A 26,096-nucleotide genomic window follows, 5' to 3' on the forward strand; every position below is an offset into this window, starting at 1 on the left:
AGGACATATCTTTAAAAAGGTAATTGGGTACTGGAACAGTTCAGCCAGTGATGATATGAACACAAATGGAAACAGCAAATGTTGCCTTAGATGAGGGTTAGTCAATATGATGCCCTCCAGAAGATGTTGGACTACAACTCCCTTCGGCCCCAACCAGCATGACCAGTAGTCAGGGGTGATGGGACTTGTAGTGCACCAACATCTGGAGGGCAGCACTTTGGCGAATTCTGTTGTGGAGGTGGGGGGATGATTAACAAAATCAATCCAGGCAAACTGGGAATATCCCCTCACTCACAGTTTAGGACATTCTACACTTTCCTTCAGCAGAGCTTCTTTTTCTTTGAGAAAAATAAGTGGCTCACGTAATGTAAACTAAGCTCGAATAATAAAGAAAACAGTAGCAAAATAACATAATGAGAGAAACTAAATACAATAACATGAGGCAAGACTGAGGCAAGAAACAGGAAGAGGCTGTTGGTCTCGGAGCAAAACACACAGGTCCTGCCCACCAGATACCACACATTCTATTGATCAAATTAGGCCTAAGTGTTTTTTTCTTACAAATTCTGCTTTAGACAGTTTTGAACTGTGGAAAGTGGCACAGCCTTATACAGTGGTACCTCGGTTTACGAACTTAATCCGTTCCTGAAGTCTGTTCTTAAACCAAATCCATTCTTAAACCGAGGTGCGCTTTCCCTAATGAGGCCTCCCGCCGCAGGTGCCCTTCCACTGTTCTGCTTCCATTCATAGACCAAGGTAAAGTTTGCAAACCAGAACACTACTTCTGGGTTTGCAGAGTTCGTAAACCAAATAGTTTGTAAACAGGACTGTTCATCAACCGAGGTACCACTGTAAATTAATATGGGATTTGTAGCTGCGGTTGGCCTCTGTCTGTCTCAAGAAGCAATGGTGTGCATCTCCGGAGGTGAGGTCAAACCACTGTGGCTGCACAGACTTGTAACTGCTGCCTCCTATGTTGTTTTTACTGCTTTAGCAGCACTGGAGTGACCTCTCTGGGGTGCAAGCCTGGACAGTGTACTGTGCTACCCAGACAACAAGACCCATCCCCTTGGCCAACTGATGTGGTCCAAAAGAAAGCAGAGCAATATGTTTTGCACCAGCGTGACTGAAGGAGTTGCCAGAAAGAGGCATACAACCGTCTTAGGGACGTTAATCGGATTTCTGTAGGGTTTACTCCCAAAGATGTTCTGCAAGGCAGCAGGTAAGGATTTGCAGTACCATGAAGCAAAAAGAGCAACAACTTCAGTTGTTAAATTCCAGAGGGTATGTTATTTTCCTGTCTCTTATTAAGAAAAATGAACTCTAAACCAAACCATGGGTGTGTCAATGTGATTTTTTATTTCAGCCGTAAAAATGCTCAGCGCTAAGGGAACGGTTAGCAGCTGTGGTCAGAACAGAATCCACCACACAATGTCTTTGTCTGGTGTTAGGAAATGCTGCTCTCATTGGCAGAGCTGACCCAAGGCATTTTGCTGCCTGAGGCAAAGGACAAGATCATGCCCTATTCCACCTACAGAAGCCAACTAGACTAGCCACTGAAAGTCACTTCAGCACTGGCAAAGGGACAGCATCTTCCACTGAATTTGAGGGCAACAGGATTGCATGGCACACAGCTCAGTCTTTCCAAAAGATTGAGATGCTGCCCTGCCTCAGCATCTGCCACCTGAGGAAAGTTCCTCACTCTTCTTAATGGTAGGGCCAGCCCTCCCATAAGCTGAATGTGCTAGATTTAATGGTCACACTTTACTGGATAATTTTCCAAAAGGACAAATGGTTCTGATTTATGAAAGTATTCAAAAGTTTGCCGCTTCCATCATTCCTGGTCATGACTGCCAGGAATACAGCTGTACAGAGGAAGTAACTACTGAACTGACACATCCTTGGATTCAGCCACTGCTTTTCAGCAATCCTTGCTCGAGTGGAGAGGCCAAAAAATAAAACATAAAATGTAGGATTGCACTCATGTGAGTTGCTGCCAGGAAACTGCAGCTGTAACCAGGAACCTGTCAGGTCATATGTCTTCACTCCCAGAGATGCTCCATCTGCTCTGTGTAGGGGAAGCAGGATATGTTTGAATCCAGCCTTTGCCCCACAGCATTAAGCAGGGGCCAAGGGAGCAGAGCAGCCCTCACCTCTTCAGAGCTCCAGCAGAGATTTTGTCATGTAGGTGTGCCTGTGTGAAAATCTTGGCTTTAAAAGCAAATTCATAGCACTTGTGGTTTGCAAAGAGCCAACACCTTCTGCATAGTGCACCCCTGTAACTAAAGGGAAGAAGGGAGAGAGGTGGGAAAACTCCATAAAACATTGGGAACATAGGCGCCGACTCCATGGGGCCTGAGGGGGCCGAGCCCCCTCAAAAATTCGTTTGGGGGGCTCTGCCCCCCAATAATTTAAGAAAATTATTAGTTATATTATGCTTTGTAAAATCACAAAATTATGTTGGTATTTTTTATTTTCCTTGTTTGACGATAGTTACCTTTTAAAATACATTCAGTAATGAGTTAAAACAATGCAACTCCCGATCTAGAGAGGGAGTGGGGTTGTGGGCTCTCGACCCATCAACAATCTCGCGCGGCTGGTGTCAGCCCCGCGAGAAGCGGGGATTCCCCCTAGCTCATTAATATTCACCGCCCATGGCGGCAGCCAATCGGCTGCCGCAAAGGGCGGGCCCTCACAGGTTCACTTAAGGTCGGGCAGCCCGGGGCTCGCCCCTTTCGTTCCCCCAGCAGCAGCGGTTTGGAGGTCTTGGGCCCCCCCAATATTTTTTATAAGTCGGTATGGGCCCCGCCCCCCCAATATTTTTCATAAGTCGGCGCCCCTGATTGGGAAGGACCACAGCGCATCTGCTCTGCATGCAGAAACTTCAGAATAAGGCTGAAGTTTCAGTCCCTGGCATCTCCAGTTAGGTGTGGAAATATCCCTGGCCTGAAATCCAGGAAAGCCATTGTGAGTCAGTGTTGATAAAGCAGAGCTAGATGCACCAACAGGCTGTGTTTCCAGAGGCAGTTTCCTCTGTTCCTCGATTTAGATTAGTTATTGATGATTAAATAGTGGTTTCTGAGAGCTACAGCTGGATCTTTTTTACTTATTTGTATAGAAATTTCCATCCTGCCCTAATGCCTATGCACTGCTCAGGAAAGCTTGCAACACCATATAATGAAACAATGCATTAAATAAAACTACAACAGATACGACAGAGATCACAGATGAAATACAAGCTGGAAATGAAACACCAGGTACTTAGCAAGGCAAAAATCCTGCTAATTTTTAAAATGTCTTCACCAGCCAATGAAAGACAGCCGGAGAGGGGATGCTTTAGCCACCCTCAAGCATTTCTAAAGTTGGGACTTCATATCCCTACTTACCCTTTTGAAATATCAGGCCATGCACATGGAAAACCTGGGATCCTGAAACAGGAATGAGGAGGCTTCTAGGACCCAGAAGCTGACACACTCTCCAAGCTTCTGGCTGCCTCTCACCCTTCACTGCAGTGGATCTGTGCATCAGCTACAGTGGAGGAGAAGCAGCAGAGAGGTACCCAGTATGCTGGAAGCCTGCACAGGGAAGGTATGAGAACTGAAGTCTGGATTAGAGAGAAGGGAATAGGCAATTGTGTAGCCTGGCAGCAGCATGCAGACTTCTAGGGTAGGTTATTGCCAGTGCTTTCCTATCACCCAGGTGCCTAGTATGTGCTGTTCGGTGGAAGAAAAGCATATAGCCAGTCCATTCTCCCCAAGAAGCTGAGATGGATATAGGCATAAGCACCGGGGAGGCGAAACATGGGGACTCAAATCTATGTATGCACTTAAATGGAAAGAGCAAAGAGAGCCTGAGCTTTGCAGGTAGGCTCCTTCTTGCATGTGAAACTAGGAGCTAATCTGCCAGCAGTAGGGCAGAGGAATGAACAGGACCAGCCTTGATTCCCCTCCGATTGCAAGATCCTTGCTCTCCTCCCTCCTGGCACAAGCTGAGGCCTACTGGTAGTAAGGTGGGTCTCCAAGCACTGGACAGGTGGGTAGCTCAAGGTAAGGAGGACCCAGCAGGAGGAGGGTGTGGGCAGCAGGAGCGGCAGCCTCCTCCTCCCCCAGGGTGGGAAACTGTCTGTTGATATTTCCATTGGAAGAAATTAAAAGTCCAGCACTTGAGAGCTCTTTGTCTTGCAAGACTGAAGGCAGCACAGCAGAAACCCATGTGAGCAGGAATTGGGGAGGAGGGTGTTGGTCTATGTGTGAGAGAGTGGGTGTCTCTTCTAGACGGAGCAGATCCTGTTGTGTGGCTATATAGAGCTGCACCTACCTGTGTAATCACTTCTGAATCAGGAGGCATGCCAGGTAAGCATTTCAGAAATTCGGGCCATTCATTTCCTGAAATATGGAGCATACATGTCGAAGTGTGAAGTATGGGAATGAGGGAAACCTATGATGTGCGATGATGAGATAAAGAGCAGTACTTTTTCTTAAAGGGGCATCCTATCAATGAAAGGTCATCTGGCAATTCGAGGGAGAAGGCCGGATGTCTGTGGTTGGATGTAGATATGCAGTGGGATACAGACTCTTCTTTTCATGGTCTGATCAGGGCGGACATCGCAGAGCAGGCTTGCAGCTTCCATGCCTCTTTGCTCTGTAGAAGGAAGATGCTGCATGAGACAAGAGAAGCGATGGGGAAGAAGAGGAGTTCAGTCATTTTAGACCTGGACTTCATGGTCCCACAGAGCTTTAGGCAGCAAGGTGTTGCTCAGTGCTTACTTTGAAATGTGGCAAGCCAGCTCTGCTGTGTTTGGGGTGGGACCAGTGGCATAGCAAGGGTGGGCCAGGAGGGTGGTGGTCCCAGGTGCAAATTTTGGAGGGGGCACAACCAAGTGCCCCCACGACAGGTTGCTTCATCAAGGCTGGAGCCATGGGGAGGCAAGCCAAGCCCCAGCTGGGCCTTCAGGGCTTGGATAGTGGTGGCACCTGCTACTACTTGTGGCCAGTGAAGCGACGCCCACCCACACCCACCCTTGCGCTGGCTGAGAGGGAGAGAGTGCAACAGTCACCCAAAGAGGAGGGCAGGAGGAAGAGGAAGGCAGGAAAGCACTGCCTGAGTCATGTGCATTGCCCAGAGTTGCAAGGACAGGAGGGTGAGGCAACACAGTGGCGCTCCTGGCTGAGCGTTTCTCTGACTTATCTCTGCTCCTAGGTTGGGGCTTGTTTGCAAGGACAGACTCCCTTGCTTAGACACTGGCCAGCAAAGGGACTGATTGCTGCCCAGGGCAGCACTTGCCCTGCTCCAGACACCGGCAACCCACGCTACGTCCTTGGGTGGGACCTCCTGTTCATGCTGCCAAGTGGGTGATGAAGCGTCTGCCCCAAAGTCCCCCTCTGATGGCGACGCTGAAAGGAATGAGGAGCTGCCCACACCGGGCAGGATCTGTCCAATAATGCCATGTCCCCGAAGTGGTCATTGCAACCATGGAATGCTTCAGAGGAGCACTGAACTAGGTGAGCAGGCAGCAGACGACACACTAGATGTTCCCTTGCTTCAGCTGTTGTGCCAGGATGGGTGTAGCAGAGCTAGGCTGAACACAGATGACTTTGCTTGCATTATTTGGGATCAAGTCAAAACTATTATCACCAGCCAGGTGCTTTTTTAACTTTGATCCCAGCTCTATGTTTCAAGCACATTTGTTGAGTTGGTGTGCAGGGGGAGTGTGTTTTCTGGGTTGCAACACAGTCCTTGAAGTTTCCTGTTTCTATGGAACTCAGGAGGGTAAGTCGTGCGCTCTTATGGCTCTTGATATGGATTTGAGGCACATGGAAATACCATGTGTGGGGGCACAGAAGAACTCTTGGGGTCAAATGGATAAGGAAATCTATTTAGGAAAACTGAATGTTTTACTTCTGAACCAGATTCATTGGTATAATGGTTGTGGCACATCCATTCCTTGGTCAGAATTTCCAGAATGCCCTGGACTAAGCATAGGCTAGTCTATCACAGGACTTAAACTAGATTGGCAGGGCAAAGGGAATTCTGGAAGGAAGAACTTCTAGGGTGCTTCTGGACAACCTGTTTATTGAGCATTCATCTTGATTTGCTTGCAGAGAGACAAACAAAGAGTTGCCCCAAACTGTCCACTGTGTTTTCTATCCATCACCTTCCTTGACACTTATACTGTAAACTGCCCTGTGACCCTTAGATAAAGGGTGGTATATAAAATTAATATATCATCATCACAAGACGTCTGAACTTTTGCATGACCACCCTATCACCTATAATTGTGCAACCTGAATTTACTGCAACACGATCGAAGCACACCCCAAAATAGGAAGGAAGAAACTTCAGGATAAAACTATATCTCCAAAGCTTAGTCTGTATTCAGATTCTTAGTTCTGAGTGTCCCAGGACTCTGAACACAAAGATTAGTTCTCATATCAGTTGTTTTCTGTCTACAGAATTCCTTATTTTTATTTTTATTTTATCCTGCTCATAATGACCAGCCCCACTGGCTCACTCTGCTTGATGGAGGTTTGTGCTGAGATTTTGTCAGCTGACTTAAAATTCTCACCAGATACTTTTCAACTGCAGATGTTTTAAGAGTGCTAAATTATTATTGTGGGGGCCTGATCCATAACTTGAAAGCGTTGACTTATTTTCCCTGGCTTTAGACTGAAACAAATGTAATTAATCATAAGTAGATTGTGCATCGGTCTGTATGTGGACCCACTGTTGGCATGAGCTTCATTTATACCTAATTCTGCAGCATATTCTCAAATACCGCCCACTGGCCTAGTAAGAGCACTTGGCTTTCTTTTTCTCCTCCTGTTATCTATCAACTTCAAGAGTGGCAGATATATCTCATCTTGAACTTCTGAAAATTATATTATTCGGGAGTTAATTTTATGACACATCAAAATTAAGATGTGTGGCATTTAATATATAAATATGAGTAAGCTGGGTGGTACGGCAGTTTTGAAATGAATAACATGGATAGAGGTTCTGTGTTATTTTATTGTTTTTGGTGGATGTATTTGTCAAATAAGGGGGGGGGGGGAATCAATAAAATGACCTTAAAAATACCCAACATGTTTTTGTGGGGTTGTACAGCCCCATAGATTTGGCTTTCACTAACCATTTGCTCACTACCTTGCTATGTAGACCTACTCTTTTCATGTCATGTAAATGGTAGTATACTTATTTTGATCTAACAGTTCACAACTATAGAGCAAGGGATACATGGAACGGGGTGGACCAGCTAGCAGGTTGGCTTCTTGCTCCCTGAGAGGGCAAATGTCCCAGGAAGGACAGTACTGAAGATGCAACTTATGACAGATTCAGAGTAGGTCAGCCTTCATGGGAACCTGAGCAAATTGGTCCCCAACCCCTAACTGTACTCAGGTATGCCATGCAATCAAGGCACATCATATAATATTAATTTTATTATTTATACCCTGCCCATCTGGCTGGGTTTTCCCAGCCACTCTGGGCGGCTTCCAGCACAAATGAAAATATAATAAATCACCAAACATTAACAACTTCCCAATAACAGGGCTGCCTTCAGATGTCTTCTAAAAGTTGTTTAGTTCTTTATCTCATTGGCATCTGATGGGATGGCTTTCCACAGGGTGGGCTATGAACCCCACAAAGGAAGTACGTAACTCAAACTATTTCTGCACTATACGTTTGATTCTATACTGTACAATGGTCATGGCTTCCCCCGAAGAATCCTGGGAACGGACTTTTGTAAAGAGTGCTGAGCATTTTTAGAAGGCCCCTTATTCCCCTTGTAGAGGTACAATACCCAGTGTGGTTTAATAATCAGTCTCTCTCCATGCCCTTAAACTACAGTTCCCAGGAGTCTTTGGGGAAGGGAGCCATGACTGATTAACGTGGCATAACAGTGCTTTACTATGCATGGTACAGATGTGGCCTCAGGTGGCATGGGATTATATCCCTCTGTCCCCAGGTGTACATGGTGTACACACATTGCTCACAAGGGTGAGGCAGAAAGGGTGCTAGGCACATAAAAGGAGCATTTTGCATAGACAGCTGACCTTGCAACACAGATGGAAATCTAAGCTAATACTCCTCTGCCTAGAACCCCAACAGAGACTTCGCCTTGGAATTCCAGAGACAGCCAACTCCACTCAACAACTGGGGTGGCCAGGTCAGAGATCTGCATGTAGGTAAGCAGAGAAATGCTGTGATAATGTACTAACTGCAGCAGCAACAGCCTCCAATATCTCCCCTCATCCTGTTTGCCATGTGCAAAGACTGCATCTCATCCAAAGTCTCTTGCTCTAACCCTCCAGTTGCTGATCTCTGCTTGTTGCTTGCTGATTCCATGTCTCCTCTTGCTCTCCACAGGCATAGTGGATGGGACTGCCCCATCCCATGCAGGCTGTGAAGGAAGTCCAACAGCACCTGTCAATATACTCACATCAGGCAGACTCCTGTGCCCTGGCAAGCTCCATGGCCGCTGGTCAGCCAACAGGTGGTGCTATCTGTAGTATGGACACTGAGCTGTGGGGGACACTTTGTCTGCTGTCCTGCAACTGCCCTCAGCACAAGAACCCTGCTGGAGCAACTGACCATCAAGGCCAGACATCTGTCTTTACCTTTCCAAAATCTGCCCTTTCCCTGACTGTGCAATAAACACCACTACCATGCTGTGTGTGTTTTCCCTGTGTTTGCTAGAGGTTGGGGGGCAGGGGCCTTGCAGACTCCCCCCTCTTGCATGCAGCTATCTAGTTTGCAGCATGAGAAGGGGCAACTTAGCCAATCTGTGGGTGGGTGCAAGAAGTGGGGCAGCTTAATACTGACAAGGGAGAAAAGCACATGGTGGCAGCCAGATAACCAGCCAAGCAGGACAGCCATGATCTGGTGCACCCCTCAATGTCCAAGGGGGAAGTTCCACCCCCACCCATCTTGTCTTACCTGCACAGGATGTCTGTGCCACACCCATCAACCTAGAAGAACATGTTGTGGAAAGAAAGCAGAATACACCACTATCAGGCACTCTGCTATAGAACAGCTGCAGGAACCAGCCCTCCCAGCTGTCCTGGGCTTGTGGTGGAAGCAAAAGACAGGTCAGGACCCTGGACAGCTCCCATTGGACCTTGCTAGTTGACAATATTCGTTGGATCCACACCATATGTTTAAAGCACATTGCTCTCCCCCCCCCCAAAAAAGAATCAATCAATCAGTCATGGGAACTGTAGTTTACCCAGATCAGGGTACCGGGAACTATAGGTCTGTGATGGGCAAACTATAGTTCCCAGGGTTCTTTGGGGAAGCAATGCGCTTCAAATGTGCTTTAGATATATTGTGCACTTGTGAAGTTAGCCTCAGTCAAGAGCTGGGACCTTCTGAGGCATTATGTTTTCTGACAAGGCCTACACTATAGTTCCTTGAGGAGCTGGTTGTCCAATTCCACAGGTGATGACTTCCATGCTGTGTAAACAAAGGAAATGTTATTGAGGGAGAAGGTCCATCCTCTGAGTCTGAGGAGGGCAGAAGAGTTAGGTCCTCTGGCCAGAAGGGCCCAGGGGGAGATGCTGAGCCTTCCCCACACCTATATTTTCTCATCATTTGTGTCTTCCTTAAGGTAATGTGGGAGAGCAGGTTTGGGGGCCGTGACATTGGCCTACCCATTTCATATGCCCCCTCTGGTCCACACCTGTGCATTGCTGAGCACAGAAGATTGCTTGGCCTAGCAGAGGATCTGAGCCACAGTTAGTCTCCCCCAGACCTCAGAAGTTGCTTTTATTGCTGCTTGGTCCTATACCTTTATTCCACTACACACTTATGATTCTTTAATAGGGCATTTTTCATTCTATCTATTATAGGCAGTGGGGTTGAACTCTGCTGCAAAGGAGCAGCCATGTTTGTATTTGCCCTCACTTTGTTTATAGAAACAAAATGCTATAGACATCCCAGGCTTTCAGTTGAGGTCAAACTGTGGTATTATTTCTGACCTCTTTCATAGTCTGACCTCTTTCATAGTTTCACTGTTTTAGTAGTGTGGGGTAAGATCTGATGAGTGGAAACAACATGTTTATTGGTCAACGAAAGTGAGATGTAAAAAGCACTGGAGCACTTCTAGAATGTCTTTGCTTTATTGCATTTTCCTTATGTATCTGGTTTTAAATGATCGCCATTGTTTTGTGATTTATGGATTTGTGAGTCACTGTGAGACATTTTCTTCTGGAAACGGACAAATAAATGCAACATAAATAAAGGGGTGTTCAGGAGAGATGGCACAACAGTCGTAGGAGGGAAAGGCTGCTCTAATTTACAGACATTGAAAGAATGCTCCCGTGCCAGACCTGTAAAGCACGTGAGTGCTTATTTAGTAAAGTGTTTTTAACAATGTCATGTGTAAGTTATCATAATTTGCATCATAGGCACTATCCAATAGGCCAGCACATGGGCCATTTGAAACATGGTGGAAATCTCAGTGCATCCCTTAATTAACTACAGTGGTACCTCAGTTTACGAACTTAATCTATTCCGGAAGTCCCACTACCGGTGGCCTTCCACCGTTCAGCTTCCATTCGTAGACCAAGGTAAAGTTTGCAAACCAGGACGCTACTTTGGGTTTTGCGGAGTTCATAAATCACATTGTTCGTAAACAGGTCTGTTCTTAATCCGAGGTACCATTGTACTTTCCCCCCTTCTTTGATGCCAGCATCATCACAAGGACTACTGCTTTAACATGAAAATCACATGTGGTATGTGTGTGCATGTGTGCTAGTCCAGGCTACTAAGAAGGGCTCTTTTAAGTGTGTATAGTTTTTTCTCCTGTAAGGGGGAAATTAGAATGTTGCTCCAGCACTGTATTATGAAATCCATGGAATATAGGTTAGAGTTCTGGTCAAAACAGCCTCTATCTGCATTGTCAAAAGAAGGAAAAAATCAATCTCAGGGCTGATATTTCTGCTTTCCCTCTACCTTTCTGTGAATTATCTGAATGGAGCTCACAGTCTGAGAACGGCTACAATAAGCACCTGTAGGCCTTGCATAACCACTCTCGGTAATGGTGGTAAAACTACATTTTCTCAGTAGCAGCAAATTGCAGTTTGAGGTATAGTGCTGCAATAGAAAAGCAACTTGGTGAGGGAGACACCTGATGGCATGTGCATTGGTCAAAGAAAGTGAGCTGTAAAAAGCCCCCTAGGAAAGGGGTCTCATAACCTGCTCTGAGCTTAGATACCATCAGTACTAGGGTATTTCAGATGCAGCTAACAGCAGGGATTGTAAGTGCTATTTCAATGCTAAGCCTTTGCAGTGCATACCTGCAGGATTACTCAATCCACACTGGTCTCTGAAAGCAAATAAGCTTCCTTGCACAATACCCTGAAATGTGGGAGCAAAATGAAAAGGTCTTCTTTGTTGTTTAGGGATTTATCAAAGAGCCACCATGTGAACTTAACAAGACCTATCTCAGGACTTTCTCTTTGGCTGACAAAGCCATTAATCTGTAATTGTGTTTCTTTGTAGGTGTTGACATTTGCCTGGGGGAAAGCCTGTCATGAGATGCAGCAAAATGAGACCCTTCTCCATCACAAGAACCAATCCCATGGTCCTCTTGCATTGCCATGATATTCTATCTAAAGAAGCACAATCAAAATGAGGTGCAAAATGGCTGTGTTTAATTAAGAACATAATGGCGTACAGAACTGAATGGCAACGGGAGACATAAGAGCCCTTTTCCTGCTCCGCTCTTAACACGGGCAGGAATGTGATTCCAGGGTTTGGGGTTACTTCTTCTCCACAGCCACTCTCGATTCTCTCTGATCACTCCCTGGGGACCCAGAATAGGATGGGTGATGGACTTGTGAAGGGAGGTGCTATTCTCCATGGAGCCTTCTCTCCCCACCCAGTGGGTGCGGAATTCCGCCAGGATCAGGAGGCTGCTGCAGACAAGCCAGAGCTCTCTGCTCCTCAATTCCAGCCTCGACACCAAGACCAGAGATGTGGCCTCTGAGTCTGTGGGCCTCTTCTTCATGCTCTTGATTGACTTGACAGCCATTGTAGGCAATGTAGCCATTATGACGGTCATCATCAAGACACCTGCACTGAGGAAATTCGTCTTTGTGTTCCACCTCTGCCTGGTGGATCTCCTGGCTGCCGTCACCCTGATGCCTCTGGCTATGCTGTCCAGCTCAGCCTTCTTTGACGGCACGGCCTTTGGGGATGCCATATGCCACATCTACCTGTTCTTGAGCGTCTGCTTCATCACCATGTGCATCCTCTCCATCTCGGCCATTAACGTTGAGCGCTACTACTATGTGGTGCACCCCATGCGCTACGAGGTGAAAATGACTGTGGGCCTGGTTGTCTGTGTCCTGGTTGGCGTCTGGATCAAGGCTGTGGTCATGTCCATCATCCCTATCCTGGGCTGGCTCTCCCAAGACCGTGCCAGTAGTTCAGCAGCCTATGGGGGACAGAGCTGCACCTTGCAGTGGAGTCGGAGTGCCTACTGCAAATTCTTTGTGGCTTTCTTTGCTCTTTTCTACTTCCTCCTGCCTGTCCTCATCATTCTGGTTGTCTACTGCAGCATGTTCAAAGTGGCCAGAGTGGCTGCCATGCACCATGGCCCACTCCCCACTTGGATGGAGACCCCACGGCAGCGGTCAGAATCCCTTAGCAGTAGATCCACTATGGTGACTAGTTCAGGAGCCCCTCGGACTACCCCTCAGAGGACGTTTGGGGGTGGGAAAGCTGTCATCATCCTCCTGGCCGTGGGGGGCCAATTCCTCTTCTGCTGGCTGCCATATTTCTCCTTTCATCTCTACTCTGTGCTGAGCTCCCATTTCCCTGGCCGGCAGACAGAGAATGTGGTTACTTGGATTGGCTACTTTTCCTTCACCTCCAATCCTTTCTTTTACGGGTGCCTCAATCGACAGATCCGAGGAGAGCTGAGCAAGCACCTCACTTGTTTCTTCAAGCAGCCACCGGAGGAAGACCTCAGGTTACCCAGCAGAGAAGGCTCCATTGAGGAGAACTTCTTGCAGTTCCTACAAGGGACGGGTTGCAATGCTGAGGCCAGAAACACTCTTACCCATCCTAGCCCTAAAAGGGACCAGCCGACCATTGATTTCCGGATCCCAGGTCAAATTGCAGAAGAGACCTCAGAGTTCCTGGACCAGCACATGAACAGTGACATCACTGTATCCGACAGCTACATCAGGGCTGCCCGTTCACCCAAACCTGAGCTGTAGCTCTTTTTGCACTTGACAATCTAGTTTCATTGGTGTGTGAAATAATGCAGAACATAACAGCTGATTAAGGGCGGGAGAGATTGGGAGCACTTAATAAATACAACCATGGCATTTGGGAACTTATCGATCCAAGAAACAGCTCCTACTAGTATCTCAGTCATTTCATTCCGTTTGATGGTAACTGCTCTCCCCACTTGCATTTCAACTCCTTCTTAAGGGTTGGAGTCAGAAGCAGCCTCATGTTTCAAGACTTCCAGAAGTTTCCATCTGTCTCGGGGATGGAGAACCTGTGGTCCTCCAAATGTTGCTGGACTACAACTCTCAGCATCTCTGACCACTGGCCATGCTGGCTAGGGCTGATGGGAGTTGGAGTCCAGCAGCATCAATCCATACCCCCTGCCAGTTTACAAAAGTTTATTTGATAGCTGCCACCTAGCAATGTTATCATTTGCTTTGAACTTCTGTGGGGGGAAGTTAGCCCTGTTGAAGAACAAAGGGCCTGCCAAGCAGGGCTCTCTCCCTGCATTTATCTTCTGTTAAGCTGGTGTCCCTTGACTTAAAGGATGGAGTGAGGTTGCCCATTGTTCTTGGGGCCCCACATGACTGAGCCATGCAGGGGTGGATGGAGGCAGCTGTGGCAGAACAACTGACCTTTATGATGGAGGAAGATTTTAAAGAAACATTTTAGTGTCCTACTAGTGTCCTACGGCCCACCTAGCAGTTCAAAAGCACGTCAAAGTGCAAGTAGATAAATAGGTACCGCTCTGGCGGGAAGGTAAACGGCATTTACGTGTGCTGCTCTGGTTCGCCAGAAGTGGCTTAGTCATGCTGGCCACATGACCCGGAAGCTGTATGCCGGCTCCCTCGGCTAATAAAGCGAGATGAGCGCTGCAACACCAGAGTCGGCCACGACTGGACCTAATGGTCAGGGGTCACTTTACCTTTTTAGGACCATTTGGCTCTGTATTTCCTTTCTGTTGCCAAAGTCAGTGAAGCATGGAGAACATGCTCTATGGCAGAAAGTGAACCAGACACTGGCAATCTCAAGGTCAGCAACAGGAGCCAGGTTTTGCCTCACTTGACCTGGGTCTTCAGTCAACCAAAGCCACTGACCTCTGCAAGGGAAAATAAATGCCACCTGTCTTTCTGAGTTTGCTAGTTTGAACATGTAAGGGCTCTTGCAAAAGATGGCTGTGGCACGGAGGCAAAGGGTCTTGATGCATGGAGCACACAGAAGCCCACTGCCTCCTCTCCCTAGCAGCCTGTCCCACTAGACTCCCCATGGGTTTCTGTAGGCGGTGGGGTGGGAAGGCATGTCATGCTGGTGGACCAATTGGGCTGTCATGTACATCTGCCTCCTCCATCTTGGATCCTCAAATTCTTGTTGGACTACAATTCCCATCACCTCTGACCTTGCTCCCTGCTGGCTGGGGATGATGGGTGTTGCAGTTCAACAACATCTAGGAACTCAAGCTTAGAAGAGGTTTTATTGATGATGATGGCCCAGTACATGTAATATTTACCCAGAATCAGCAGGGAGCCTGATCATTAACTGCCTTCTTCCTCCCACACAGTCTACCAAGTAATTGATTAAAAGTTGGGCTTAGGGGTCCTGCTGTCTCCAGAGTGCAAGGTGAATTGAGTGTCATCGTCCCTCAGCTCCCTATCTATTCCCTACCTCCTGTCCCATCCTTGGGATGCTTCCAGATGCAAAGATTTGTGGGTGAGAGGCATGCTCACCGATGCCCTCCTGCCCATCGTCCAGTCTTTGCCAGCTTGGTTCTTTACAGATGTTTTGGACCACAACTCCAATCAGCCCCAGCCAATACGATTGTGGTGGCTGGAGCTGATGGGGCAGGGGCTGTAGTCCAAAGCATCTAAAGGAAATCAGGCCAACAGAAGCTGGACTAGCAATTGGCAAAGCAGCCACAGTTCCAAGACACTGACAGTTTCAAAACACACATACACACGGCAATGCTTCCTTCTTAGAGGCATTACGTCTGATTTGGCACCACCAATTTTGTTAGAAGTGATTCTCCTAGCAATACAGTTCAAGAGTGGTCAAACTAGCTGTGATGCTGTCAGACTTGTTTGGAGGTGGCATTGACAGAGGTACAACATCATTCCATCTCAGAATTGAATTGGAAAACACCTAATAAACACAGGCCTTTCTCCCGCATCCCTGCTCAAATTAAGCAATGACTTAGAACAGCTTTCATCCCACTGCCCCCCCTTTTTTCAGGTAACTTGTTGCTCTCTCCAGCCTCCCTATTGAGGGGGCCTTGGTGAAAAAAAAGGTGTGTTTGTTAAACCCTGCCCACCCGCCCACTACACTGCAAACTTTTTGTTTAATTCCCTAGTGAATTACTTCTAGTCCAGCCGTATTGGCTTCTGTCCACTGACCAACAACAGTTTCCTACAATCTAGGCTTCTAAACACCATATTTTAAGGTGGAATAGATGGGCATTCCCTTCTGGGCCACTAAAACACACAGATGCACAAACACACTCCACAAGCACCCTTAAGCAAGCAGAAGCACTGGCATCTCAGGGAGTGTGGAATGGGGATGACAACCGCACCCAAAGCTCGTGATGCCTTCAGGCACGCCTGCCAAACCCAGTAGGCAATGTAAGGTCCTGTGATGGTGACCAGAGGGAGTATTTTGGTGGCCTAACCATCTCTGAAAGAATGTGATTGTACTGTGAGATACGGCATCTTGCGTACTAGTAAAGAATCTGGTGTTGTTTCTTTTTCAGACTCCACAATCTCAGCTTTCAGTTTACACATATAGATATATGGTCCTTACAGCTGTTGCATAGAAAACGTAGAGGGTGGAATTCAAGGTTGCTCTATTGCAAAAGTTCCATCTATGCAAGCATATCAGCTTGCTGGAAAGGAAAATCCCCTCACCCCTCCTCCTGCATGTTCTTGGGGTTCTCTTGACTCCCCCCCCCCAGGCTAATTGGAGGGGGGAGGAAAGGAGGGGACATTCCATTGTGCAAGTGGAAGCCCTTCCCCAGGACTTTCATGGATGGTGTTTGGTGAATGGTACCCATGGGCCCTGAGATCTAAAGGCTCACAAACATAAAGGGGAATGGACAGGGCAAGGATCAGGGGACTCTGCTCATAGCCCACCTATGGCCTCCTTGGCGCACTTCTCCTTTCCATGTGCACATTTATGTCTCCCAGTGACACATGCGCATTCTTCTTTCACCTCCTCTACCACAACACTTTCTCTTCAACAGTTCAGACAGGGCGTGGGTGGAGATCCAAATACCGCAGTTAGAAAGCGCTGTGTGTGTTGTGTAAAGTTATGCCCATCTGTCCAAGCTACAGAATTTTCTTTAGGCGCAAATGTGGCGGGTGGGAGGTAGGAAGAGGTGAAGTGGCAAAATTTGGTCTATCCCTATCCAGAATTCTCAACCTCTTGGCTAAGGTGAAGTCTTCTCATCATGGAGACTTTGGGGCATGTCCTCTGCAATCATGCTGGTGATCACATCCACACCATACATTTAAAGCACTCCCCACCCACCCCCCAAAAAATCCTGGAAACTGTAGATTGCCCCACCAGAGCTACAATTCCCAGCATCCTTAACAAACTACAGTTCCTATGATTTTTTTTGTTTTTTTTGGGGGGGGAATCATGTGCTTCAAATATATACAATGTATGCAGCTGATCAATTGCACAGAAGCGGCTCTGCCTCTGGCCTGCACCAAAGGTGCCACCTGCCATCACGCTTTCCGATTGGTTGACCCCGCAAGAAAAGGAGGGAGTTTTTATGTAGGACAGTTGAAACCTTGAGCCACAAATAAAGCGATTATTTATTATGAAATTTGCTCCCTGCCTGTGTGTGAGTAATGGGCTCTTGCCTTCTGAAACCTGAGTGAAGGGCTCCAGCTAGGAAAGCGACTATCCTGATAACATCGTCCAGATCTGATGCTGCTCCCCCAGCAGTGTGACTTGAAGCTGGCGGTGAGCATTAGTTTCTTTTTGATCTGCAGCCTGTGGAGTCCTATTCTAGAGGAAATTATGTTCTCTCTCTCTCCATTGCCCTTTCTCTCTGCAGTGTTTTGCAAGCTGCTGGGTCCCAAAGGAGACTTCTACTGGGTACAACCAGAGGGAAGCAGGGAACGTTGAGGCAGAGGAAGTAGGCACACCATACATTTCAAGCAGTATGCCGCTTTAAACAGTCGTGGCTCCCCCCAAAGAATCTTGGGAACTGTAGTTATCCAGGATGCTCTAAGTGGTTAGGAGCCCCCCTATCCCAATCACACTTGCTAGAGTTCCCAGTGAAGAGGGATTGATTGCTAAACCACAATTGTAGCTCTTTGAAGGGAATAGGGGGTCTCCTAACAAACTACAGCACCCAGAATTCTTTGGGGGAAGCCTTGACTGTTTCAAGTGGTATGATGCTGCTTTAAATGCATGGTCTGACTGGGGCCTTGGCTGAGATCTAGGATGTGTACATTTCCCATTATTTCAACACCCAATTCTTCTCCAGCTTTTGTTAGGCAGGAAGAGAGTTATAGTTTCTCTAAGTTAGGGATGGGGTGCTTGTGAAATGAGTTCCTCTAGGCCTCTCTATCTGGTTCTCAGGACTCTCCTCAGGTTATGCCCCATCTCTCCTGACCACAGCTCTTAGTGGCCTTGCTATGCTTCCTCCTTGAGTGATTTTGCCAGGCTGGAATGTCTCGTTGAACCGTCTTTAATTTTGCCTCTTGCCTCTTTGCCTCTGGATGGAGGATGGAGAGATGTGTGTGTTGCGTGAAGGTTGGAATCTACATACATATTAAAAAACGCTGTGAAATGCTTTTTTAAAAAAAAAACGTTTTGAAAAACACATAGAATTTTTCATAGCTCACTGTTGCCATCTAGCGTCACATTTGTATATTGCACTTTACCACACATTTAAAACTTTTTATTTGCAGCTGTGTAGCTGAGTCCAAGGTGTCGTAACCTCCATTTTTTTGCATTATTGGAATTTAACCTACTGTACAAAGTTAGGATTTGCATTCATCGCTCCACACACTTTGGCCTCTGGGCCACCCACCATTGTCCTGCAACTCTCCAGTTATCCTATGGGAGGATGGAACCCTCAAACTGAAAAATATTCCCCACCCGCATGGTTTAAGAAAGTTGTGCATCACCCTTCATACAAACATATATCCCAGGGCATGCGATGCAACAAGTAGGATTTACAATAAAATGCAATTACATAATGAAAATAGTGCAAAAAGCAGAATTTAAACAAAAATGCCTTCTGAAAGTCACACCATCAAACATCAGGATGTAGAACTCAGTTACAGTGTTTAAAACAGGGGTCAGCAAACTTTTTCAGCAGGGGGCCGGTCCACTGTCCCTCAGACCTTGGGGGGGCCAGACTATATTTTTTGGGGGGAAATATGAACAAAATCCTATGCCCAACAAACAACCTAGAGATGCATTTTAAATAAAAGGACACATTCTACTCATGTAAAAACATGCTGATTCCCGGACCGTCAGATGTAAAAGGTGATTGGGCCAGATCCAGCCCCTGGGCTTTAGTTTGCCTACCCATGGTTTAAAATATAGCTTCCTTTTTCATCAGATCTAATAAATCCCTTTGATTTAAGACACCCGAGAGAATAACAAATGCCTTAACCCCCTGCCTCAAAAATAACAAAGAGGTGCCTGATGACTTTCCCTGGGGACACAGTACCAGGGACCTGTTGGTTTCTGCTGGTACCAATAAAAAAATAAAATCTTTTTTATGTCAACCAGTGGCCTTTCACCTTATGGGCAATTTGTGGCCTCTAGGATCCTTGAAGAGATACTCGTACTCTACCATGCAAAAACTGAGAAGGAAAGAAACGTTCCATACCTGTTAGAGAGGCAGCCTGAGCAGATAAAACTGTTTGAAAGGTCAGCCACAACTCTTTGATCCTGGCCACCACTTCCCACCCCACTGATGACTGGGGGCAGGGGGAGGTCAGGATGATGGACAGACTTCATGCTTGTAGGATTTACTTTATTTGGTTTATTATATTTATTTGTTGCTTACCTAAAAATTTTTTGTTTAAAAATGTCTTATAATTTTTTAAGCCCATACAATAACAAATTTAAAATACATCAGAAGATAAAAGAGCATTATGAACTAAAAGTGCTCATCCTTCAGCAACATAAAAGGGACACATCCCTTTTCCTGTCGCTATACAGAATGGATTCCATTTGATTTCTGAGATACGAGTGTATAACTTGTCATTACCACCTCATTCACTTGGCAAAATAAGGAGGATCCGTTACTTAACTGGTGCTCAGGTAGATGATGTCTTGAAGCTGCACTCTCCTGCACCCATGTTGTTAGTAACTCAGAGAAGGTTTGGGAGCCTTCAAGCTTCCAAGAGGTCCAAAGTTTAACCTCAGAGGATGCTGAGCCATGGTTAAATCCATGAAGACTGAACCTGATTCCTTAGAGAGGAACAAGATATGGGAACCTGCTCCAGGCCTGCCCAGGCCACAAAGGTTTACAAAGTTCAGTTATTGCAAAAGTTTTTCAGCTTTAACTGTATGCATTTTTTAAAATCACCATGGTATTTAACAATAATATCTTATGTCCTTTAGAGGAAAAATTGTGAATTCTAGAATTTTAAATACCCATCATCATCCCTGGCGTCATTCAATTTTGTTTATAACACTCTTCCATTTTCTTCTAGTTGTGAGAGTGGGGAAGGGGGAGGGGGCTCACAAGTGGAGTAGCCGAGGGCCTCTCTTCATCTAAATCCAGCCTTGGATTTAGGAAGGGTGAAAAACAAATGGGAAAGATTCCTATTAACTGGCTTATTGTGCCCAAATTCACAGCCCATTGTTCAAACCTTCAGCATAGACATAGGTTATCATTTGATGCAGGGATAGGGAACTGCAGTCCTTTAGGCCTCTCTGCCTCGCCCTCAGCACTCTTCCCGGCCCACAATACTCACACGCCCCTCTCCATGCCCTCCTTCAGAACTTTAGCTTAGATGGGATATATTCTCTTCCTTGCCTAGTTGAAGAGTGGAGAGGGGTGGGGGTATGTGCAGAAACCTTTTGCTTTTCGTGTGGCTGGGAAGTAGCCTCCTGTTCGAAATTAAGAATCAGATCTATTGCTCCACCCACTTTTACTTCTGGTCATGTTCACTCTGGCCCCATGTGGCCCCCAGAAGGTTGTCTATGAGGGAATGTGGCCCTTGAGCTAAAATATGGGTTCCCTTCTCCTTCTGTAATGTTACGAATTCCAGAAAGGCCCTTGGAACAATACAGCCAACTGTTGCCTGTTAAACACTGTGAGATGCACCTCCGCCTTTTATTCTGATGCATTTAGATGTTTACAGGCTTTCGCTATCAGAATAATTCCCTCCTGCTTCACATTCTGAGTTCTGAATCTGAAAGAAAAGCAGGCCTCAGGTGTGTGGGCTATTTTTGGCTTCAGTGCTTCAACACAGTCCTTTGTTTGGAGTCCCTGCTAAGAGGCAACAAAAGCTCTGAAAGGACTACGGGCGAGATCAGTCCACATGCATTCTGGGTTCCTTACTGTAGTGATTCATAAAGCTTGCATGCAGAACACCACTTTCACTTGCTGGTTCTTTGCAAAGTCCTGGCTGCTACATAATGTGAGGCTGCTTTCAAAAGTGTCTGAATGGAAAAGACAGTGATGAAAGCTATATGGAGTGCACAGAGTGACGGGAAAGGGGAAATGTTATGTAGCAGCAGTGCAGTAGAGGTAGAGGGCAGGCCTGCGGCCTGGGCAGCACTATCCTACAGCATGGCCATAAACTTGTACGTTCAACCACTGAAATATACACCCAATATGTAGCAACGGAGATTTATGTTACTGCTTTATGAATGAACACTGTGTTTTATGAATGGACTCTGTATTTTCTGAATTACCTAAGAGCCACCAATAGGGAGCTCTGGAATCTGACAGCTAACCAAACAGCGACCCCTATTGCTGAAAGCAGGTAACCAGCAGAGAATGCTTCAGCTCAGCCTTTGCACTGTTGACTGAACACCCCCTGCTGTGCAGATACTGGAGAAAGCTCGTAAATTGTATCCCTTCTGGCATCCTGGCCAACTCTATTACGCTCGTGTAAACCCTGGTGCACCAGAAGCACAGAACAGCAGCAAATAAAATCCGCTCATATGTCAGCAACTGATAAGACTTGTCAACCAGTTCTTCCAAAGTCTTCCTAAATTATAAAGCTCCAATATACAGGCCAAAAGAGAGCAGGTCTGGGAAGAGCGAGGCATACAATGGGAACCACCAGTGAATAGGCCCTGCTCCGTGTAACTCCTGCCCTGTCATTTAATAGAGTGCCCACTTGCCCTCCTTCTTGACATGGAATGCTCTCTATTGGAGTCTTCAGGTCCAGTGCAAGGACCATAAGAAGGGAGAGCAGGGACCTTGAAGTTCCCAACAGTTGTTAATCAAGCAAGCACACAGGTCACCTTTGTCACAGTCAGGATGCCTATGTCCTGGCCAGGCCTGCACCCAATCTTGTTTTTGTGCAATCTTGTTTGTCCTCAGTAACCAAAATTATATTATCAACATATACAAGCAGAAAAGTTGTGATGGTTTGTGATGCTAATTATTTTCCCCAAGAGTTAAATGATAACTAATCAGAGGCAGCTATAGGAGAGCTATGAGATTCAGGTGAGGGTCAGATGACTTGTCAATCCCAGCAGGTATATAAGAGGATGATCTGGCCTGCCCAGGCCTGTGGTCTACCCAGGCAGCAGTAGGGTCAGTAGGGTCTTAGGAAGCTAGGAAAAAATTGTTGGGGAGCTAGATTAGGCTTTCAACCTGAGAATTAACCACCCTTGCCCTAAGGTCAGTTGCAGACTCAGTTTCAGTTGTGGAATACTGCACAATTTGGCTTCACTTTACTCTTAGATGGTACACTATCCAAAATTAATCCCTTGCTTTGCTAATATAAAAAACTGTCATTTTCCTCTTCTGCTGTCTGCCTAACCAGGAACCTGTGTGTGTTCCCTATATTGTATGGGACAGATCTGGATTACAAACCAAAAATGGGGAGTAACTCTTGCTTCTGTATCCCAGAATCCTTGGTGTGTACCCTGCTATATGTAACACCTAGCAGAGACTTTATTCAGCTGATCTCCAGATTAGACCTAAGCCAGCTTTTGCCAATTTGGTGCCCTCCAGATGTTTTGGACTACAGCTGGCTGGAGCTGACGGGAGTTGTAGCCCAAAATTTCTGGAGGGCACCAGGTCGGCAAAGACTGAAATAAGGCCCCATCTGCACTAGACATTTAAAGCACCATCATACCACTTTAAACAGTCTTGATTTCCCCCAAAGCATCCTGGGAATTGTAGTTTATTACAGTTGTTAGGAGACCCTCTAGTCCCCTAAAAGAGCTACACTTTGCAGAGTTCCTTGGGAAGAGGGATTGATTGGTAAACGCTATGGAAATTGTTCCATATCCTGAACTGATTTTTTTGTCAAAACAAAAAAAATTCCTTCCAGTAGCACCTTAAAGACCAACTAAGTTAGTTCTTGGTATGAGCTTTCGTGTGCATGCACACTTCTTGCATGCACACGAAAGCTCATACCAAGAACTGACTTAGTTGGTCTTTAAGGTGCTACTGGAAGGAATTTTTTTTGTTTTGACTATGGCAGACCAACACGGCTACCTATCTGTAACTGATTTTTTTGTTTCAGACATACTATGTAAAGGACACTAGAGGGCAATAGCAGGACGTGTTTAGCTAGCAACTTCCCTCTTTAGAGAACAAATGGTGAAACAGTAGTGGCGGCCTTCATTTCCTGTGTGGCAGCTGTTCTAATCTAGACACGTAGGCAATATGTATCCTTCCCAAGCTTCGCTTGTTTTAAAACCTGATGTTCCCTTAGGTGTGTTTTATACTGCAGCATTCTAGGAGCATTTGGGGATTATATAAAACAGTGAACGTGTAATTGCCCCAAAGCATGTCATGGCAATTTTAATGCAATTTTATTTTGCAATCATTTTTCGTTGTGGTTCTCAAAATGGGAAGTAGGCCTCCTAAAAGAGGAAGAGGGAGGTTACCTGGGTAGGTGCAGGCTTCTCTTTCATTCAGACTTAGCTTAGGCTTTGCATGGTTGCACCAGAAGAGAGAGTAAAGGTAAAGGGACCCTTGACCATTAGGTCCAGTCGTGGCTGACTCTGGGGTTGTGGTGCTCATCTCGCTTTACTGGCTGAGAGAGCCGGCGTACAGCTTCCGGGTCATGTGGCCAGCATGACTAAGCCGCTTCTGGCAAACCAGAACAGCGCACGGAAATATTGTTTACCTTCCCGCCAGAGCGGTACCTATTTATCTAATTGCACTTTGACATGCTTTTGAACTGTTAGGTTGGCAGGAGCAGGGACCGAGCAACGGGAGCTCACCCCGTCGTGGGGATTTGAACCACCGACCTTCTGATTTGCAAGTCCTAGGCTCTGTGGTTTAACCCACAGTGTCACCCGCGTCCCTTGAAGAGAGAGTAAAGGTAAAGGTAAAGGTACCCCTGCCCGTACGGGCCAGTCTTGACAGACTCTGGGGTTGTGCGCCCATCTCACTTAAGAGGCCAGGGGCCAGCGCTGTCCGGAGACACTTCCGGGTCACGTGGCCAGCGTGACAAAGCTGCATCTGGCGAGCCAGAGCTGCACACGGAAACGCCGTTTACCTTCCCGCTGGTAAGCGGTCCCTATTTATCTACTTGCACCTGGGGGTGCTTTCGAACTGCTAGGTTGGCAGGCGCTGAGACCGAGCAGCGGGAGCGCACCCCGCCGCAGGGATTCGAACCGCCGACCTTTCAATCGGCAAGTCCTAGTCGCTGAGGCTTTAACCCACAGCGCCACCTGCGTCCCTGAAGAGAGAGTACCTCTGCCTAAAACACAGATTAACCTCGCAAAGCTGCAAATCCTCATTCTGCGCCATGTAAAGGGGGACTGGGGTGCAACTGAAAGGGCCAGGATATTTGCAGGTGGGAGAAAGCGAAGCAGATAGGCTATGACCAACTGTCTGTTGGACAGAAGTTCCTTGGTGCAATGAGTTCGTTCCCTTGAGGTGAAGGTGGCTGACCTGCAAAGGTGAGCAAAAGCAGGGAGGTTGGTGGATGAGGCCTTTGGGGCCGTTGTGTCTCACCACCAGGAAGATGGGTTCTCTGCTGTCATGGAGAAGGAGGGTCTCGTAGAAAGAAGGTGTTACTCTGAGGAAGAAGGAAATGATCCCTTAGTTGCAGGGCAGGCCCACCAATGAGGCAGGGTGAGGTAGCTGCCTCAGGCAGCACCCGATGAAAGAAGCACTGAAGAGGAAGAGGAAGCAGTGGCTTCTCTTCCAACTCCAGAAGGGCTGCACCAATGTGTGAATGTGTGCAAGGCTTGTATTTGCATATTATGGATGTAGGAAGTTAGTAGCCAAAGCTAGGGCCAGAATAATGCACTTCTGGCTACCAGCTGTGTATTATATGTGCAAATCATGTAAATGGCGAAGACTGAAAACCATCCAAGATACACAACTTCACATAGTCTAGATGGAGCAGGCAGGGCTAATGTAGCTAAGTGGGACTATTCATTAGTATATGCATAATCCCATCTTTATGGGGGAAAGACCCATCAAATTTGGGATATTCATCAAGCATACCACTCAGTTGGTTAGAGCATGGTGCTGATAATGCCAAGGTTGCAGATCCCCATAGGGGACAGCTGCATCTCCTTGCATTACAGGGGGTTGGGCTAGATGACCCTCAGTGTCCCTTCCAACTCTACAGTTCTATGATATAACTCTTAATAATCCTGGCTGCACTGGTGAGACAACTCGCAATCCTGATGGCATCTATTTCGCACCCTCTTCAATTATTTCACAGCCTCTCTTTGTCTTCACAAAGACCCAGGATGAATGCAAGAATTTGTTCTTTCAGACTGGTTCTGTTTATGTTGATGTCTGCAGATCCACACTCTAAGACAAACTCAGGAACAGATTTGGCAAGAACACAAAAAACAATCCATGTCTAGTTAAAAGTAAGTCTCATTGATATCAATGGTGCTCTTCAAGCGCAGGAGCTAAATGTGGCCTTCTGATCTTCCCTGTCTGGTCCTTAGGACTCCCCCAGGACACACCACTCCCTGACCCTGCTGGCTGGAATATGTCTTTGAATTCTGATGGCATTTCTTGCTTGCCTAAATTGAGGATGGAGTGGTAAGTTTGTTTAGAAACTGGCTTTTGTGTGACCACTATGGGGGGGGGGGGTTACATTAATTGCTCCACCCATTTTGTCTCTGGCCCCTCCCATCACTGACAGGCAGTTCCTTGGAAGGGTGCCCGCAAGTGAATGTGGTCCTTGGGCAGAAAAAGATTTCCGTCCCCAGAAGTACAGTGGTACCTCGGGTTACATACGCTTCAGGTTACAGACGCTTCAGGTTACAGACTCCTCTAACCCAGAAATATTACCTCGGGTTAAGAACTTTGCTTCAGGATGAGAACAGAAATCGTGCTCCGGCGGCGCAGCAGTAGCAGGAGGCCCCATTAGTTAAAGTGGTGCTTCAGGTTAAGAACAGTTTCAGGTTAAGAACGCACCTCTGGAACGAATTAAGTACTTAACCCGAGGTACCACTGGTATAGGATTGCTGCTTAGGTTTGTTTTAATTTTTTTGCTGAAGCCCGAGCTATTTCAGAGGTATTGTTTTGCTCTGCTTTCTGTTTTCAGTATAACTGAATAATTTTAGGTGACTCAGACTCATGGAGATGCGGAAGAAAATCATTTCACTGAGCGATTCATATTGCTCTGTATCCTGTTTTGTAATGCTGTCTGACTTCATCATGATAACCTGTGTGTACTATATACAGCCAGCATCCCCACCGCACAAACACCCTCCTG

General features: G+C 46.7%; 1 protein-coding gene across 12 annotated transcripts; it reads left to right on the forward strand.

Annotated features, from left to right (window-relative positions):
- The first annotated feature begins 3,510 nt into the window (after positions 1–3,510).
- On the forward strand, positions 3,511–13,362 carry GPR61 (G protein-coupled receptor 61). 12 transcript variants are annotated; one of them, XM_083745751.1, is made up of 4 exons: positions 3,511–4,032; positions 8,096–8,491; positions 8,943–9,086; positions 11,500–13,362. In XM_083745751.1, the coding sequence occupies exon 4, from the start codon at positions 11,859–11,861 to the stop codon at positions 13,221–13,223; it is 1,365 nt and encodes a 454-aa protein (XP_083601877.1). In that variant the 5' UTR covers positions 3,511–4,032; positions 8,096–8,491; positions 8,943–9,086; positions 11,500–11,858; the 3' UTR covers positions 13,224–13,362. The 12 variants fall into 12 exon arrangements, with proteins under 12 accessions (XP_083601877.1, XP_083601875.1, XP_083601871.1 ...); XM_083745749.1 differs by lacking the exon at positions 8,943–9,086 and having other exon boundaries at positions 8,096–8,183; positions 8,365–8,491; XM_083745745.1 differs by lacking the exon at positions 8,943–9,086 and having other exon boundaries at positions 3,511–4,046.
- Positions 13,363–26,096: the final 12,734 nt, after the last annotated feature.

This window comes from Podarcis gaigeae (assembly GCF_964106915.1).
Source record: "Podarcis gaigeae genome assembly, chromosome: 6".
NCBI lineage: Eukaryota > Metazoa > Chordata > Lepidosauria > Squamata > Lacertidae > Podarcis > Podarcis gaigeae.

What these genes read in the sequence shown, in the direction of transcription:
- GPR61 (XM_083745745.1), top strand. Translation starts at nt 11,859, where the DNA reads ATGGAGCCTTCTCTCCCCACCCAGTGGGTGCGGAATTCCGCCAGGATC.